Below are 13,084 nucleotides of genomic sequence, written 5' to 3'. Positions count from 1 at the left end.
TTCTAGTCTCATGCTGGCGCTTCCCACTGGTGGAAATCTACCAGAACCTGAAGGACAAGGGAGCTCTTCAGTGTCAGAAAAGACTATAAAGGTCAATAGAGGTTATATTAATTCTGTAATTTGACATACCTTGAGCCATTGATAGTATAGAGTGAATAGGAAACGCAAAGTGTTTTTTTGAGAAGTATTCCTTAACATGGATAAATGTTGGATAGGCTGTCCTTGCTAAAATGAAAGCAACCTTCCTTCCAGCCTGGCACTCACACTCTGATAATTTTAACCAATGTAACCTATGGGCAGCCTGTACTATCTGCTGTTACTCTATACGCTTTCTCCTCTTCCTTTGCAGGTTTCCGTCTGGGCTCCACAGTGCGGTCTGAAACCAAGGGCATCTGGATGTGGTGTGTACCCCACCCCTCCAAGCCCAACCACACTCTGGTCCTTCTGGACACTGAGGGCCTGGGCGATGTGGAAAAGGTAAGGCAAAGAGTCTTCTTTGTTCTTAAATCCTCCACTTACAATTCAATTTGCCACCTTAATTCACTTTCTATGACCTATTTCTGTAAACTACAAATCTAATTAAGAATAATTGAGGTTTAATTGTGTTTCTTGGAAACTCGATATTTTCTTTATTAGGCTTATAACTTCTTATTTTTACACTTGGTTGAAAGTTACAATATAACAAACACTTATTGAGCATCTAAATTCTAGGGTTTTGTGTTAAGTACTACAGCAATGCATGATTGAGGAAAAAACCCAGAGCCTAGTTGGGAGATAAGAAATAAGCAGTGTTATCAGTACAGGGTAGCATGGATACAAGGAGTGACATATTTCACCAGTATTCAGGGTAAGAAAAGCATCCTGGAGGAAGTTATAATTATGAGATCAATGCACTCCAATAGTTAAGGTGTGTGAGGTTGGTGGTTTTGAGTGCAGGAAACATGAAAATGGGGTTTCAGTAGAATAACATAAGTAATCTCCAAAAGCACTTGTCACATTAATAAAAGGTTTTAGTCCAAGTCTCTGAGATTGAGAGATGAATTCCTCCCTGACTTCTATAAATTCAGGAGCTAGACCCACCACAAGCATTGTAAATGAGATAATTTTAGCTATGCTGTGTTTACTGTGTTAGTTGTGGTCAATCTGTGTTCTTATTTGTATTAGCCAAAGTCTAAAGTTAAAGTTGCAGCAGTGGATCTTTGGCTTCCATTACTACGAAAAGAGAAGTGGCAGGAATTAAATTCTGAATTTTTTATTGTGCAGTTTCCAGGAACAATCCAAAAATTTCTGTAACTATATCTTCACAGAAGCAAAAACCAAGACCCTCAGAGAGGGAATTCATTAATTTTTTATTGAATTTATTGGGGTGACACTGGTTAACAGAATTATACAGGTTTCAGGAGCCCAATTCTACAGCACATTATCTGTAAACTATATTGTGTGTTTGCCACCCAAAATCAAGTCTCTGTCCATCACCATTTATGCCCTCTAAACGCTTTCTCAACTTCTCCTATTCCACCCCTAGCAGTCACCTCACTGTTCCCCTGTACATGAAGTCTTTCTTTTTTTCTCAATACCTCTAGCTTCAGCACCCAACCCCACACCCACCTCCAACAGTTGTCAGCCTGATCTCTATCTATGAATCTGCCTCTATGTTACTTGTTGGTTCATTATGTTCATTAGATTATACATAAGAGTGAAATCATATGATACTTTTCTTTCTCGGAATGGCTTATTTCATTCAAAAATGAGGTTTGAATTTACCACCATCTTCACAGTGTATGTTATTTACCCTACTGTTCAGTTATGGCAGAGCTGACATAGTGCATGAACAACTGAACAAGTGAATAAATTGTAGACAGCTCAGTCCCCTTCTGTGAACTTTCTAGGGTGACTCAAAAAATGACTCATGGATCTTTGCCCTGGCCGTGCTTCTGAGCAGCATGTTTGTCTACAACAGCATGAGCACCATCAACCACCAGGCCCTGGAGCAGCTACAGTATCCTTCCAGGAACCCAGCCTTCATGTGTCATGGAGTGTATGGGAATGAAATTGAGACTATTTTGTTATTGTTTTTGTTGTTTGTTCCTCATGTCATAATCATGTTTGAGGAGAAAAGGATAGAGGGTGAATAGGAATGTTCATAATAATTGTTTCCGGGTAAGATCTGGAAATTTTGGCTTAGAGCACTTCTCATTCCTTAGCTAAGATCCCAGCTATGTGACTAAACTAACAAAGCTAATCAGGACAAAGTCCTCTCTCATCTCTGCTGAAGTAGATGACTCAGCCGAGTTTGTGAGTTTCTTTCCAGACTTTGTTTGGGTTGTACGAGATTTCATGCTGGAGCTGAAGTTAGATGGACGCACCATCACTGAAGATGAGTACCTGGAGCATGCCTTGAAGTTGGTTCCAGGTATCAGAGGATGATCTGGGTGGTGGAGGTGTAACATTTGACTCTTATTTAGAACTCACATTATATTTCTGAGCAGAAGACTATAATATAAAGTTCTATATGCAATCTCTGACCTCCAGAGATGATTTTCTGGAGTTTAAATACACATGGATTGTCTGTCCATGGCATTTTTCTGAACAATATCATAAATTTTTATTTATCTACCAGGAAATATTTGTCTTTACTTTAGAACCCATATTATATTTCTGACATGAGGACTATAATATCAAATGTATTTCTGACAATTTTTGAAAATAATCTATCATTCAAAAATATCTAACAAATATTCAAGCATTGGAAACCATAGAAGAATCATAAGTTTCATCACATGGAATGAATACCTCCCCTTCTTCCTCAGAAATTCTGCTTTTATTCTTGGCTCTGGACTAAATAAATAAATAAATAAAAATAAAATTCTATGGTTTAGTGAGATTAGCATTAGATTGATTTGCATGAGTAACTAAACGGAGATATGCAAGCACCAAAGTTACAGTGATGCAAAGACCCGTTGAAATGAAAATCATCAATGTCCTTGCCTAAAACTGTCTCACCAATCACTGCTCTTTTTTCTTTTCTACAGGCAAGGATCCCAAAATCCAGAAGTCCAACATGCCCAGAGAGTATATCAGGAAGTTCTTTCCAAGGCAAAAATGCTTTACCTTTGACCGGCCTACAACTGACAGAAAATTATTACTCCATATGGAGGAAGTGTCAGAAAACCAATTAGTGTGCAGTTTCCAGGAACAATCCAAAAATTTCTGTAACTATATCTTCACAGAAGCAAAAACCAAGACCCTCAGAGAGGGAATCATTGTCACTGGAAATCGTGAGTCTCCTTTGTTATAACATGTTTCTCTGCAGTTCAATGTGTGTGATTGTACTTGGAATTTTTCAGCAGTTTTATTTCCTTTTCTATGTGATGTGGAAAAGCGGAGATTCATGCCACACATACGCATGTATTTTTTTCATTAAAGTTTCCCTATATGAGTGATTATTGAAGCCTACTGTATCTCATGAGACTAATACACTAATGACATAAGCACAAGCTGCTGTTAAAGAGAGGAATCTGCATGATGATAGGACCAGTGAGATGAGTGTGTCTTGCTGAGGATACACAAGATATCTCATAAGTTTACACCAGTTAGAAAGAAATATATAGCAGAACAAAAACCTTTGAAAGCTCATTAGAGTTTGAGAAGAAATTTTAACTATAGCCTTATATGCATGGCTAGATTCATGGATATACCAACTGGGCAGACATACAGAGAACTGAGATGGGCTCATGCTTGATTTAATATTTGAGTCACTATCCTGAAATTCATGATTTTTTTTATTGAGTTTCAAATTTTCATTGGAAAATTTTGCCCACAAATTATCTACATTACTATAAATATTTCTCTCTTTTCCTCTACCATCAAGGCTAGAGAGTCGACAGGAGTCCTGAGTAGGAGCAACGGGAGATTGAGAAAATGAAAGAGACAGACACAAAGACAGTAGGGAAAGCTGGGACCAGGTGGGACAGCTGTCCTCTGATGGAGAGACAGTGACCCAGAGTCGATACAATGCATTTATTTTATACAGCAAAACACCAGGACATTTTACTAAAACCCAAGACAAAGGAGATGATGTGCATTCTTGTGGCTTCTTTGGAATCATCATTTCTGGGTGGGCTGGGATAATCGTGTTTGTTCCTGGTGCTTGACTGGATTTAGATAATGAAACCCACCCCCTGGCGCCTGAGATGAAGGTCAGGCTGACAACACATCTGCCTCTGGAAAGGTATGTTTCCAGGGCATGGCTCTGCCGGGCACCACTGGATTCAGATGACTATCAGCCCCGGGGCCTTTCCCAGGCACTATCTACACATTACCTACCTGTAAAATAAACTCTCTTTAATGTTATTTCAATTGGAAAATAGTTTCAGGAAACCCTTGAACATATTCATTGAAATCATTAAGATTATATTATCCTGTGCTCAATTTCAGAACCATAAAAGAGAGAGTGAATAGGAGACACAGTGATGTTATTATAAGGAACTACTATAAATCTATTATAAGGAACTAGATTTATAGAAGTAAAGATGAGGGGACAAGAATGAGGACAAGGTGGAAGATGGGGAGGGAAAAAAAAAGAGAAAACAAAACTTCATTTCAATAAACTTTGTTAATTTTAGAATGCTGACCTCTAAAACTTGTGAAACGGTGAGTAAGAACTTCCTGTCCATTCCCTAAATATCATATGTCATTCAGGACTGGGGTCTCTTGCAAAGGCCTATGTGGATGCCATCAACAGTGGAGCAGTACCTTGCTTGGAAAATGCAGTGACAACTCTGGCTGAACGTGAGAACTCAGTAGCCATGCAGAAGGCAGCCAACCACTACAGCCAGCAGATGGCCCAGAGAGTGAGCTTCTCCACAGACACTCTGCAGGAGCTGCTGGACTTGCACACAGCCTGTGAGAAGGAAGCCATTGCAATCTTCATGGAGAACACCTTCAAGGGTGACAACAATTTGTTCCAAAAGAAGCTTATGGTAATATGTCTTAGCACAGATCCTTCCTAATTTCTGTTCTTCTAGATTGATGCCTAGACATCCCCTTTTTGACCCATAGTTCATGTGTTCCCCATTGTAAAAGAAGTTTGGATTCATGTGAGTGACTGGAATCTATAGTCTACTATTCATCCTTTTTCTGAAAGATTAGCTCTTTATTTCTATTAGAGACAAACAAATTAACACGTGCTTATTAGCAGTTTATAAAAACACACAATTTATTATTTCACAATTCTTCAGGTGAGTTCCTAGCACAAGGCATATGGTGCTCTGCTCTGTGTACCAAAAGCTGAAAAAAAGATTCAGATATTATACACCTGAAATGAATATCCTATATAATAAAACCCTAATATGCAAATCGACCAAACAGCAGAATGACCAGTGTATATGATGCGCACTGATTACCAAGGGGAAGATGCTCAATGCAGGAGCTGTCCCCTGGTGGTAATGTGCTCCCACAGGGGGAGCGCTGCTCAGCCAGAAGCTGGGCTCATGGCTGGAGAGTGCAGCAGTGGTGGTGGGAGCCTCTCCCACCTCCGCTGCAGGTGGGCGGTAAGGAGCGAGGGGTCCCGGACTATGAGAACCCCGGACTGCGAGAGGGATGTCTCACTGCCAGCTTAGGCCTGATCCCTGGGGGGTTGGGCCTAAGCCAGCAGTCATACATCCCCCAATTGTCCTGGACTGCGAGATGGTGCAGGCCTGGCTGAGGGAAGCCCCCACCAGGGCACAAATTTCATACAAAAGGTTAAGTGACTGACTGTACATACATCTGACTGTCCAACCAACCAACCCACTGGTACATATGACAAGCACTGGCAATCTATATATATTAAAGGCTAATATCCTTAGTGCCCATCTGATGGTTGCTATGGTGCACACTGACCACCAGGAGGCAGACACTCCATTCAAAAAGCTGCCATGACGTGCACTAGCCATTTATAAAGAAACAACACCACAGACCTGGCACCGACAGAGCAACACTTGGCTTCCCCTAAGTGGGACACAGGTCCTGCCACCACCCCAGAGTGACAGCCCACCAAATTGCAGCCAGTGCTGCTGAGATCCCATGGCGCAAAATGTGGTCCACAGCCCACCATAGCCTGGAAATGGTGGCTGTGGGCACTGGGTAATGACGTCACTTAGTAATGGCTGGCTTCCTCTCTGTAGCTACAGGCCATTTAACAATAAATGGCACTATGGACCTGGTGCCCACTAAGATTTAGAAAGTTTAGAAACTTGACCCGACTGAAAAGAGGTAAAAAATGAAGGAACTTGAAAATGACTTCAGGTTTTCTCACTGGGCAAAATATAGTCAAACACTATTATAATTAAATATTTCACCCTTTGTTCTCGCTGCATGATCTACAATAATAATCTGCTTCATGTTGATATTTACTACAGTGTTGCTGACAATTACCTGAAAGAGAAGTTGGGATGCTTTACTGGGTTGGAAAAAGTTTAGCTAAACCAGAAAGCAGGTCTAATTAAGCAAGTTTATCTGTATATATTTCGCTCTCACTGGCACCAATTGCACGCGTGTATTTCGATCTGTCATTGTCTATCATGAATTTGGTTGACACTTCTATTATAGAGAAAGAGCAAATAGCAATATTAAAATATTTTTTCTAATTAATTTCCTTTCAATGTGCATGAATCCATGCACCGAGCCTCTAGTTTAAATATAAACATTGACTTGCACATGTGTGATACATATAAAGCTCTCCCTGATGCCAATTGCACGTGTGTGCTTTGATATGTCATTGTTAATTGTAAATTTGATTGTTTTTGTTGACATTCAACATGAACCTCATCACAACTCATTCATCAACCATCCAACCAACTGACTGGCTGGTACATCTGACGCACACTGGCAATTTAAAATAAACGTTGACTTATGTATGTGTGATACATACAAAGCTCTTGCTGGTGCCAATCACATGCATGTTTTCATTTTATAATGCTATATTATATATACTACTAGTGGCCCGGTGCACGAAATTCATGCACAGGGTTGGGAGGGATGTCCCTCAGCCTGGCCTGCATCTTCTCCATTTTGGGACCCCTCGGGGGATAACCAGCAGTCGGACATCCCTCTCACAATCCAGAACCGCTGGCTCCTAACTACTTGCCTGCCTGCCTGATTGCCGCTAACTGTTCTTCCAAATATCGGATTTACTGTCAAAAGTGTAGATGGCCGAAACTGGTTTGGCTCAGGGGATAGAGCGTCGGCCTGCGGACTGAAAGGTCCCAGGTTCGATTCCGGTCAAGGGCATGTACCTTGGTTGCGGGCACATCCCCAGTAGGAGATGTGCAGGAGGCGGCTGATCGATGTTTCTCTCTCATCGATGTTTCTAACTCTCTATCTCTCTCCCTTCCTCTCTGTAAAAAATCAATAAAATATATTTAAAAAAAAAAAGTGTAGATGGAAGAGAATATGCCTTTCATTTAAGAAGCAATGTAATTATTTTGTGCTATGTACAAGGGATACGTAATTAAAGAAACAATATTCTCAAGAAGCTTATGACCTTCCCTAAGAAAATAAATATAAACAGTCAATTGAATGTGGTGGGATAATGATTATCATATAAGTACATGAATAGTGATGTTGAAAATGATGATACTGATGATGGTGATGATAATGATGATGGTGATGGCTGATATATATTGAACAGAGTTACTAAACCAAGTATATTCTTAAGTGCTATGTTTGGATTATCAACTTAATCTTCAGGATAATATGAATTTAGGTAATACTGTCATCTCTATTATGCAATTGAGAAATGTGATACACTAAGAAACTAATTAGTGGTCTAAGAGCACATAACCAGCAAATGATAGAGCTGGTAGGGCAGGTCTGTGTACCTGGCAGCCATTCAAATCTCAGAAAGAAGTTCATCAAAGCTTCCTGGAAGAGGAGGTATAAGCTATAAATTGAGATATCAATAAATTATATCTGAGTGAAGAAAGGATAAATGAGCATCCAGTCAGAAGACAAGAAGAATGTGAAGACATTACAAAAATGGAGGATGAGTGTTTGTAGGATTGCATATTAACCTGGTTGTCTGTAACCTGAGGTAGGGGGTGGCTGGCATTATTAGGATAGAAAACTGAAGAGCTAGGAAAGAAGTTGCCAAAGAGGTTTTATTCTCACTAAAAATGTTGGATTTTTCCATTGTGACTGTGAAAGAAAGGGAACCACTGCGGGATCCTAAGAAGGATGAAGAATTTATAGAGTCAAATTTGGAGTTTTATTGAACAATGACTTCCCAGCAAGAAGTGTCTTCCCTCTTTCTTGTTTCCTCAGGCAAAGGAGGTCCTCCAGAGCTTCCTGCAGTCACAGGCTGCAACAAAGGAATCTATTTTCCAGGCTGACAAAGCCCTCAGTGCTGGGGAGAAGGCTCTAGCAGGTACAGGGGAGGGCTCTCTACACAGAGGAGAGGGGAGGTTCCTGCAGGGCCCTTTAATGCACCTCTCTCTCTCTCTCTCTCTCTCTCTTCCTCTCTCTCTCTCTCTCGCTCTCTCTCTCTTTGTCTTTCTCTCTCCCTTTCTCTCCATTTCCTTTCCTCTCTCTCTAAAATAAGTGGAAGCATGTCCTCGGGTGAGTATAAATAAATAAGTAAGTAAATAAATAAATAAATAAATAAATAACAAGGATCATTGAGACAATCAGTGCCTTTTCATCACATTCTGAAATATGTTTTGCTGGTATATCTAGTAAGAATATACAGAGATTTTTCCTGACCCTTTTAAAGTCACTTCAGTCTCTTACCTTTGATGGGTACAACTAGGTATACCTGTTATTTTCTTCTCTCTTGGAGAACATTGTGAAACAGCTGAGCAGGCCAAGAAGCAGGCAGTGGAAAAGGAACTGCAGCTGGTGAGACAGACATTGAATGAACTCCAGCAAAAAATGGAGGCTCAAGAGAAAATATTTCAGGAAAACTTACTCCAGATAAAGAAGATGAAGACAGACATAAAAAGCCAACGGAGAAATCAGGAAAGAATGCTGAAGCAAAATATGGAGGTAAGTCTGGGTGGGGTGTGGGCAAAACCTAAAGGACACCAACCTGGCTCCTCATGAAGGGAAGGACAAAAATTTAACTAAAGGCATAAACACTCAAGGAAATGCAAAGACTCATGATTCAGTGAAATGTCAAGTTAATGGGATCATTATAAAGCCCTAAGTCTTTGAGACTGAGCATCTTGTGTGGTATTAGAGCTTGGAGGGTACAAATGACATGCCCCAGGCTATTGGATTGGGTTTGTAGTGATTATAGGGCCTCACTATGCCCGTAAGTGAATGGGACTTTAGTTCATAGGATGTTTAGTGCACCCACCAAAAATACCTGATATAGACTCATCTGTCCTTAAAAGTATCAGATTGTAAATGATATAAAATATGGAATAATGAAAGCTCTAAAATGTGCTACATTAGTTTCCAGATCAGCCTGCTTCATTCTATAAAACTAGAGTACAATGCATTCTTTGTCCCAACCTGGAGTTTGATAACCAGTGTTCTCTAGAATCAGCAGTTCCCATTAGTTGTTACATTGTTGTCATCCTACTTCAGTGGAACTAAGAAATAATTAGAAATAAACACCATCCTTCCCAAAGAGCATCCTTAGGGCTAGAGCAAATTCCTAGGACAGTTGTCAGGCCTAACCTAGCCCCAACCCATCCTCACCACAGTGAGATGGTAAGGAAGGTGTAAATCATGGATATTCTCACTTACTTGTCCAAACATTTGAAATATTGACAAACTCATCAAAGAGCATGTAAGTTAGTAGAGAAATAAAACATGTGCTTAGTTCCTGGCATTGTTAAATACAAAGTGCTAATAATTGAGGATTTTCCAAAGGGAATGCTCTTCTTTTTATGGACCCAAGAATTACCTACTAAAGAATTTAAAGAGATATTTGAGGTGTTGGTTGGGTTACTCAGTGGTTAGAGTGCCATCCTGAAAGGCCAAGGTTGTGGGTTTGATCCCCAGTCAGGGCACATACAAGAATCAACCAATGAATGCATAAATAAGTAGAACAACAAATGATGTTTCTCTTTCTCTCTTTCTCCCTCTCTCTCTCTCTTAAATAAATAAATAAAATATAAAGATGTTAGAAGAAATCAATGAAAATGTAAATAAACTAAAAAAAGATTTTGAAAAACAGGAAGACATCACTTCAAAGATCTTCAATATCTTAACCTCAGCAAGCCCTGCAGTAGTTACAGCAATATTTGGGCTCCTCAAAAAGGCTTTATGAAATCTGGTGAGAATTTTTTGTAAGTATCTTATAAAAGGCTTCTTATGTTTTATAACATAAGACTGTGGAAGATTTTGAAAACATGTGTAAAATTATAGTTTCATTTAAGAAAAGTTTAATAATACTGTTTAAAAGAATATCAGGGTCTGATATTCAAAACACCAGCTTTATTTTGATTGGGTTAAATCATTTAAATAATAGAAAACAAGTTGGGAGATAATGGTTTATTCATTGAAAAGGTTTCAGTAAAGCAAAAGGACAAGTGGTTAGATGAAAAAGACATTGGCAATCTGTATTAGTCATGGAGATCCTTTCTTAAGCTATAATGATTTCTTATGAATCTAGCAAGCAAAGAGCAACAACCACATTCCTGAATAGAAAAAAAAATATAAGAAAAGTATAAACATATATAGCTTTAGGTTAAAAGATAGGCAAAGTAAAACTAGGAGGTAACTGTGTCACCTTTTAGATGGTCCAGAAAGGAGAGCTTTGACAGGACAAAAGGTTGTTGAGGATTTTAGGAACTTGGAAATTCCCCATATTTTCCAGTGAGAGGGCAAATTGATGCAAATATATATCAAAATTTTAAATGCAAATACTGTTGATGGAGCAAGTATACATTTAAGAATATATCTTGGATGTTTTTACCCAAGTTGAAAATATCATATGTAGCAGTATAATTTTTGCAGGACTATCATAACTCAAAAAGTCTGGAAACGACGTTAAATTCCCTCTGTCAGATATTGGTCAGGTAAATGTTTAGATGTACTCAGAGGAATAATCTACAATCACTAAAATCAGAAAGGATGGTCTCTTTGTCTTATTATTAGAAATCTCCAAGATTTATCGTAAGTGAAAATAAAGTTGCAAAAAGTGTGTATAGTTGCTATGACTAAGTTTAGAACATAAAGAATATGTGAATATATTATCATGTCTCTCTGGAAAAATATAAAATAAACTTGTATATTGGACACAATAGGAATGGATGTTCAGAGTTGAGGTAAGATGCAAGAAGATAACGAACCTTGCGCACTGTATATTCTGTGTCTGTTACATCTTGTATAAATTATTACTTATTCAAACATAAATAGATGCAATTATTAGATGAAAACTGAAATAAAAATACCTGGAATGACAACGTTCCCATGACAGAATCAAAGTATTTATTGAAATACCATAAGTCAGCTCAACAGGAAGACCCTATTTATTACAGCAGAAAACAAAAGTTACAAGCTGTTCACCTTAATCTTGTTCTTTTGGTCTCTCAATAAGGCCTTGAAATTCTAGTCACTAATTTATTTTCAGATATAAAGTCTACTGGGATGTCCACTGGAATGGTCTCCAAATTCCTACTCCAAATTTAAAAATTTGGGCAATTAGAAGAAAATAAATTTTTAAGATCAACTCAGACTTTCAGGAATTCTTTTAGCTGTGTAGGGCTTAAGACTCTTGTGCTTAGAATGAACAAACTGGTTGTAATTTCACATGCTGTATGTATTCTCTTAAAACTGGCATTTGAACACAAGACACAGTCTTCTTTAAACACACAGGCTTCCTTACCCATACCTTTTATTTACAAGCCTCTTTTCCTCCTATCATTTCTTATTTCCTGACTTTCTGAGAATGGATAAGGTGTCTTCCTTAGGCTCACATTGTGCTATGATGTCCCTTCTACCATAGCACTTTTATATAATTGTAAAACTGAAATGACCCATTTGCAGCTCTCTCCTTTACTGCCTCATGATATCATCTACTTGATGTTTATCATCATGTATTTGGCCCCCACCACAAAGCAAACCCTATAAACACCAAGTATTCCAAAAATAAGGGTGAATATATGAGCTGCCATCCAGCAGGGCCCCAGTTACCATTTCCTTACTATATTAACTGCTTTCCAGGTTCTTAAAATAAAAGGAATAGTTTTAGGATCCAGTGTAGAAGACACTGACTGAGGCAGAAGGGCATAAGGGCACCATCTGAACCACTTCCTTCTTCTCTTTTAGGACCTGGACAGTCTTTGTGCTCTGGATTTCTCAAACTTCTCTATGACAATTACCCAGCAATGAAGCCACAACCTTTGTCTCACAGTGAAATTCCAATGTTTAAAATGATTAACAAAGAGAATATATTTGCCAATGATACATCTGAAAAGGGGTTAATATCCAAAACCTACAAATAATTATACAACTCAACACCAAAAAACAAACAATGGACAAAGGACCTGAATAGACATTTTTCCAAAGAGGACATACAGATGGTCAATGGACATATGAAAAGATTCTCAACATCACTAGTCATCAGAGAAATGCAAATTAAAACCATAGTGAGATATCACCTCATACCTTTTAGAAAAATCTACCATTAATAAATAAACAGGGGGGGGGAAGGAGGACCTATATAATACTTTCAACAATAAAGATTTTTCAAAAAGTTAATGACATTAAAATAAACAAACAAAAAAAAAAAAACAGGTAAAATGAGATTCAGAATGATGGTTGCTCTTGGGGTGGAGGGTGAAAAAGGGTTATGTTTGGGAGGGGGCACTCGGAAAGTTTCTGGGGGTGGGTGGCAAGGTGTTTGCTTTATTATGGATCAACAATCTGTGCATTTGTTTTATGTGGCTTTATTTGTGTTGTCTTGACAATAAAAAATGTTTTTAAAATAAAAACAAATAAACAAAAAGTATTGCTGAGAATGTGGAGAAAGAAAACCCTGTGTATTGTTGTTGGCGAAGCAGATTGGTGCAACCACTGTGGAAATTGCCTTTTAGAGTTTTCTTGTATTTCATTGAGCTTTGTCAGAAAAGCAATCTTGAATTCTCTGTGA

General features: G+C 38.6%; 1 protein-coding gene across 3 annotated transcripts in view; it reads left to right on the top strand.

Annotated features, from left to right (window-relative positions):
* LOC139001881 (guanylate-binding protein 7-like) overlaps positions 1-12,794 on the top strand; it is a 28,791-nt gene extending 15,997 nt beyond the window's left edge. Inside the window, exons 3-11 of one of the 3 annotated variants that reach the window (XM_070403406.1) lie at positions 350-477; positions 1,890-1,999; positions 2,217-2,413; positions 3,033-3,278; positions 4,774-4,982; positions 8,305-8,407; positions 8,819-9,024; positions 10,109-10,277; positions 12,262-12,794. In XM_070403406.1, the coding sequence (XP_070259507.1) occupies positions 350-477; positions 1,890-1,999; positions 2,217-2,413; positions 3,033-3,278; positions 4,774-4,982; positions 8,305-8,407; positions 8,819-9,024; positions 10,109-10,258 (1,349 nt within the window). In that variant the 3' untranslated portion in view covers positions 10,259-10,277; positions 12,262-12,794. Of the gene's footprint in view, positions 1-349; positions 478-1,889; positions 2,000-2,216; positions 2,414-3,032; positions 3,279-4,701; positions 4,983-8,304; positions 8,408-8,818; positions 9,025-10,108; positions 10,278-12,261 lie in introns of all 3 variants that reach the window. The other 2 variants (XM_070403405.1, XM_070403404.1) reach the window with 2 other exon arrangements.
* Positions 12,795-13,084: the final 290 nt, after the last annotated feature.

The sequence above is a fragment of the Myotis yumanensis genome, unplaced genomic scaffold (assembly GCF_028538775.1).
Source record: "Myotis yumanensis isolate MYYU_CA2020_CCGP unplaced genomic scaffold, mMyoYum1.0.hap1 SCAF_2, whole genome shotgun sequence".
NCBI lineage: Eukaryota > Metazoa > Chordata > Mammalia > Chiroptera > Vespertilionidae > Myotis > Myotis yumanensis.
This window is presented reverse-complemented; position numbering and strand designations above follow the sequence as displayed.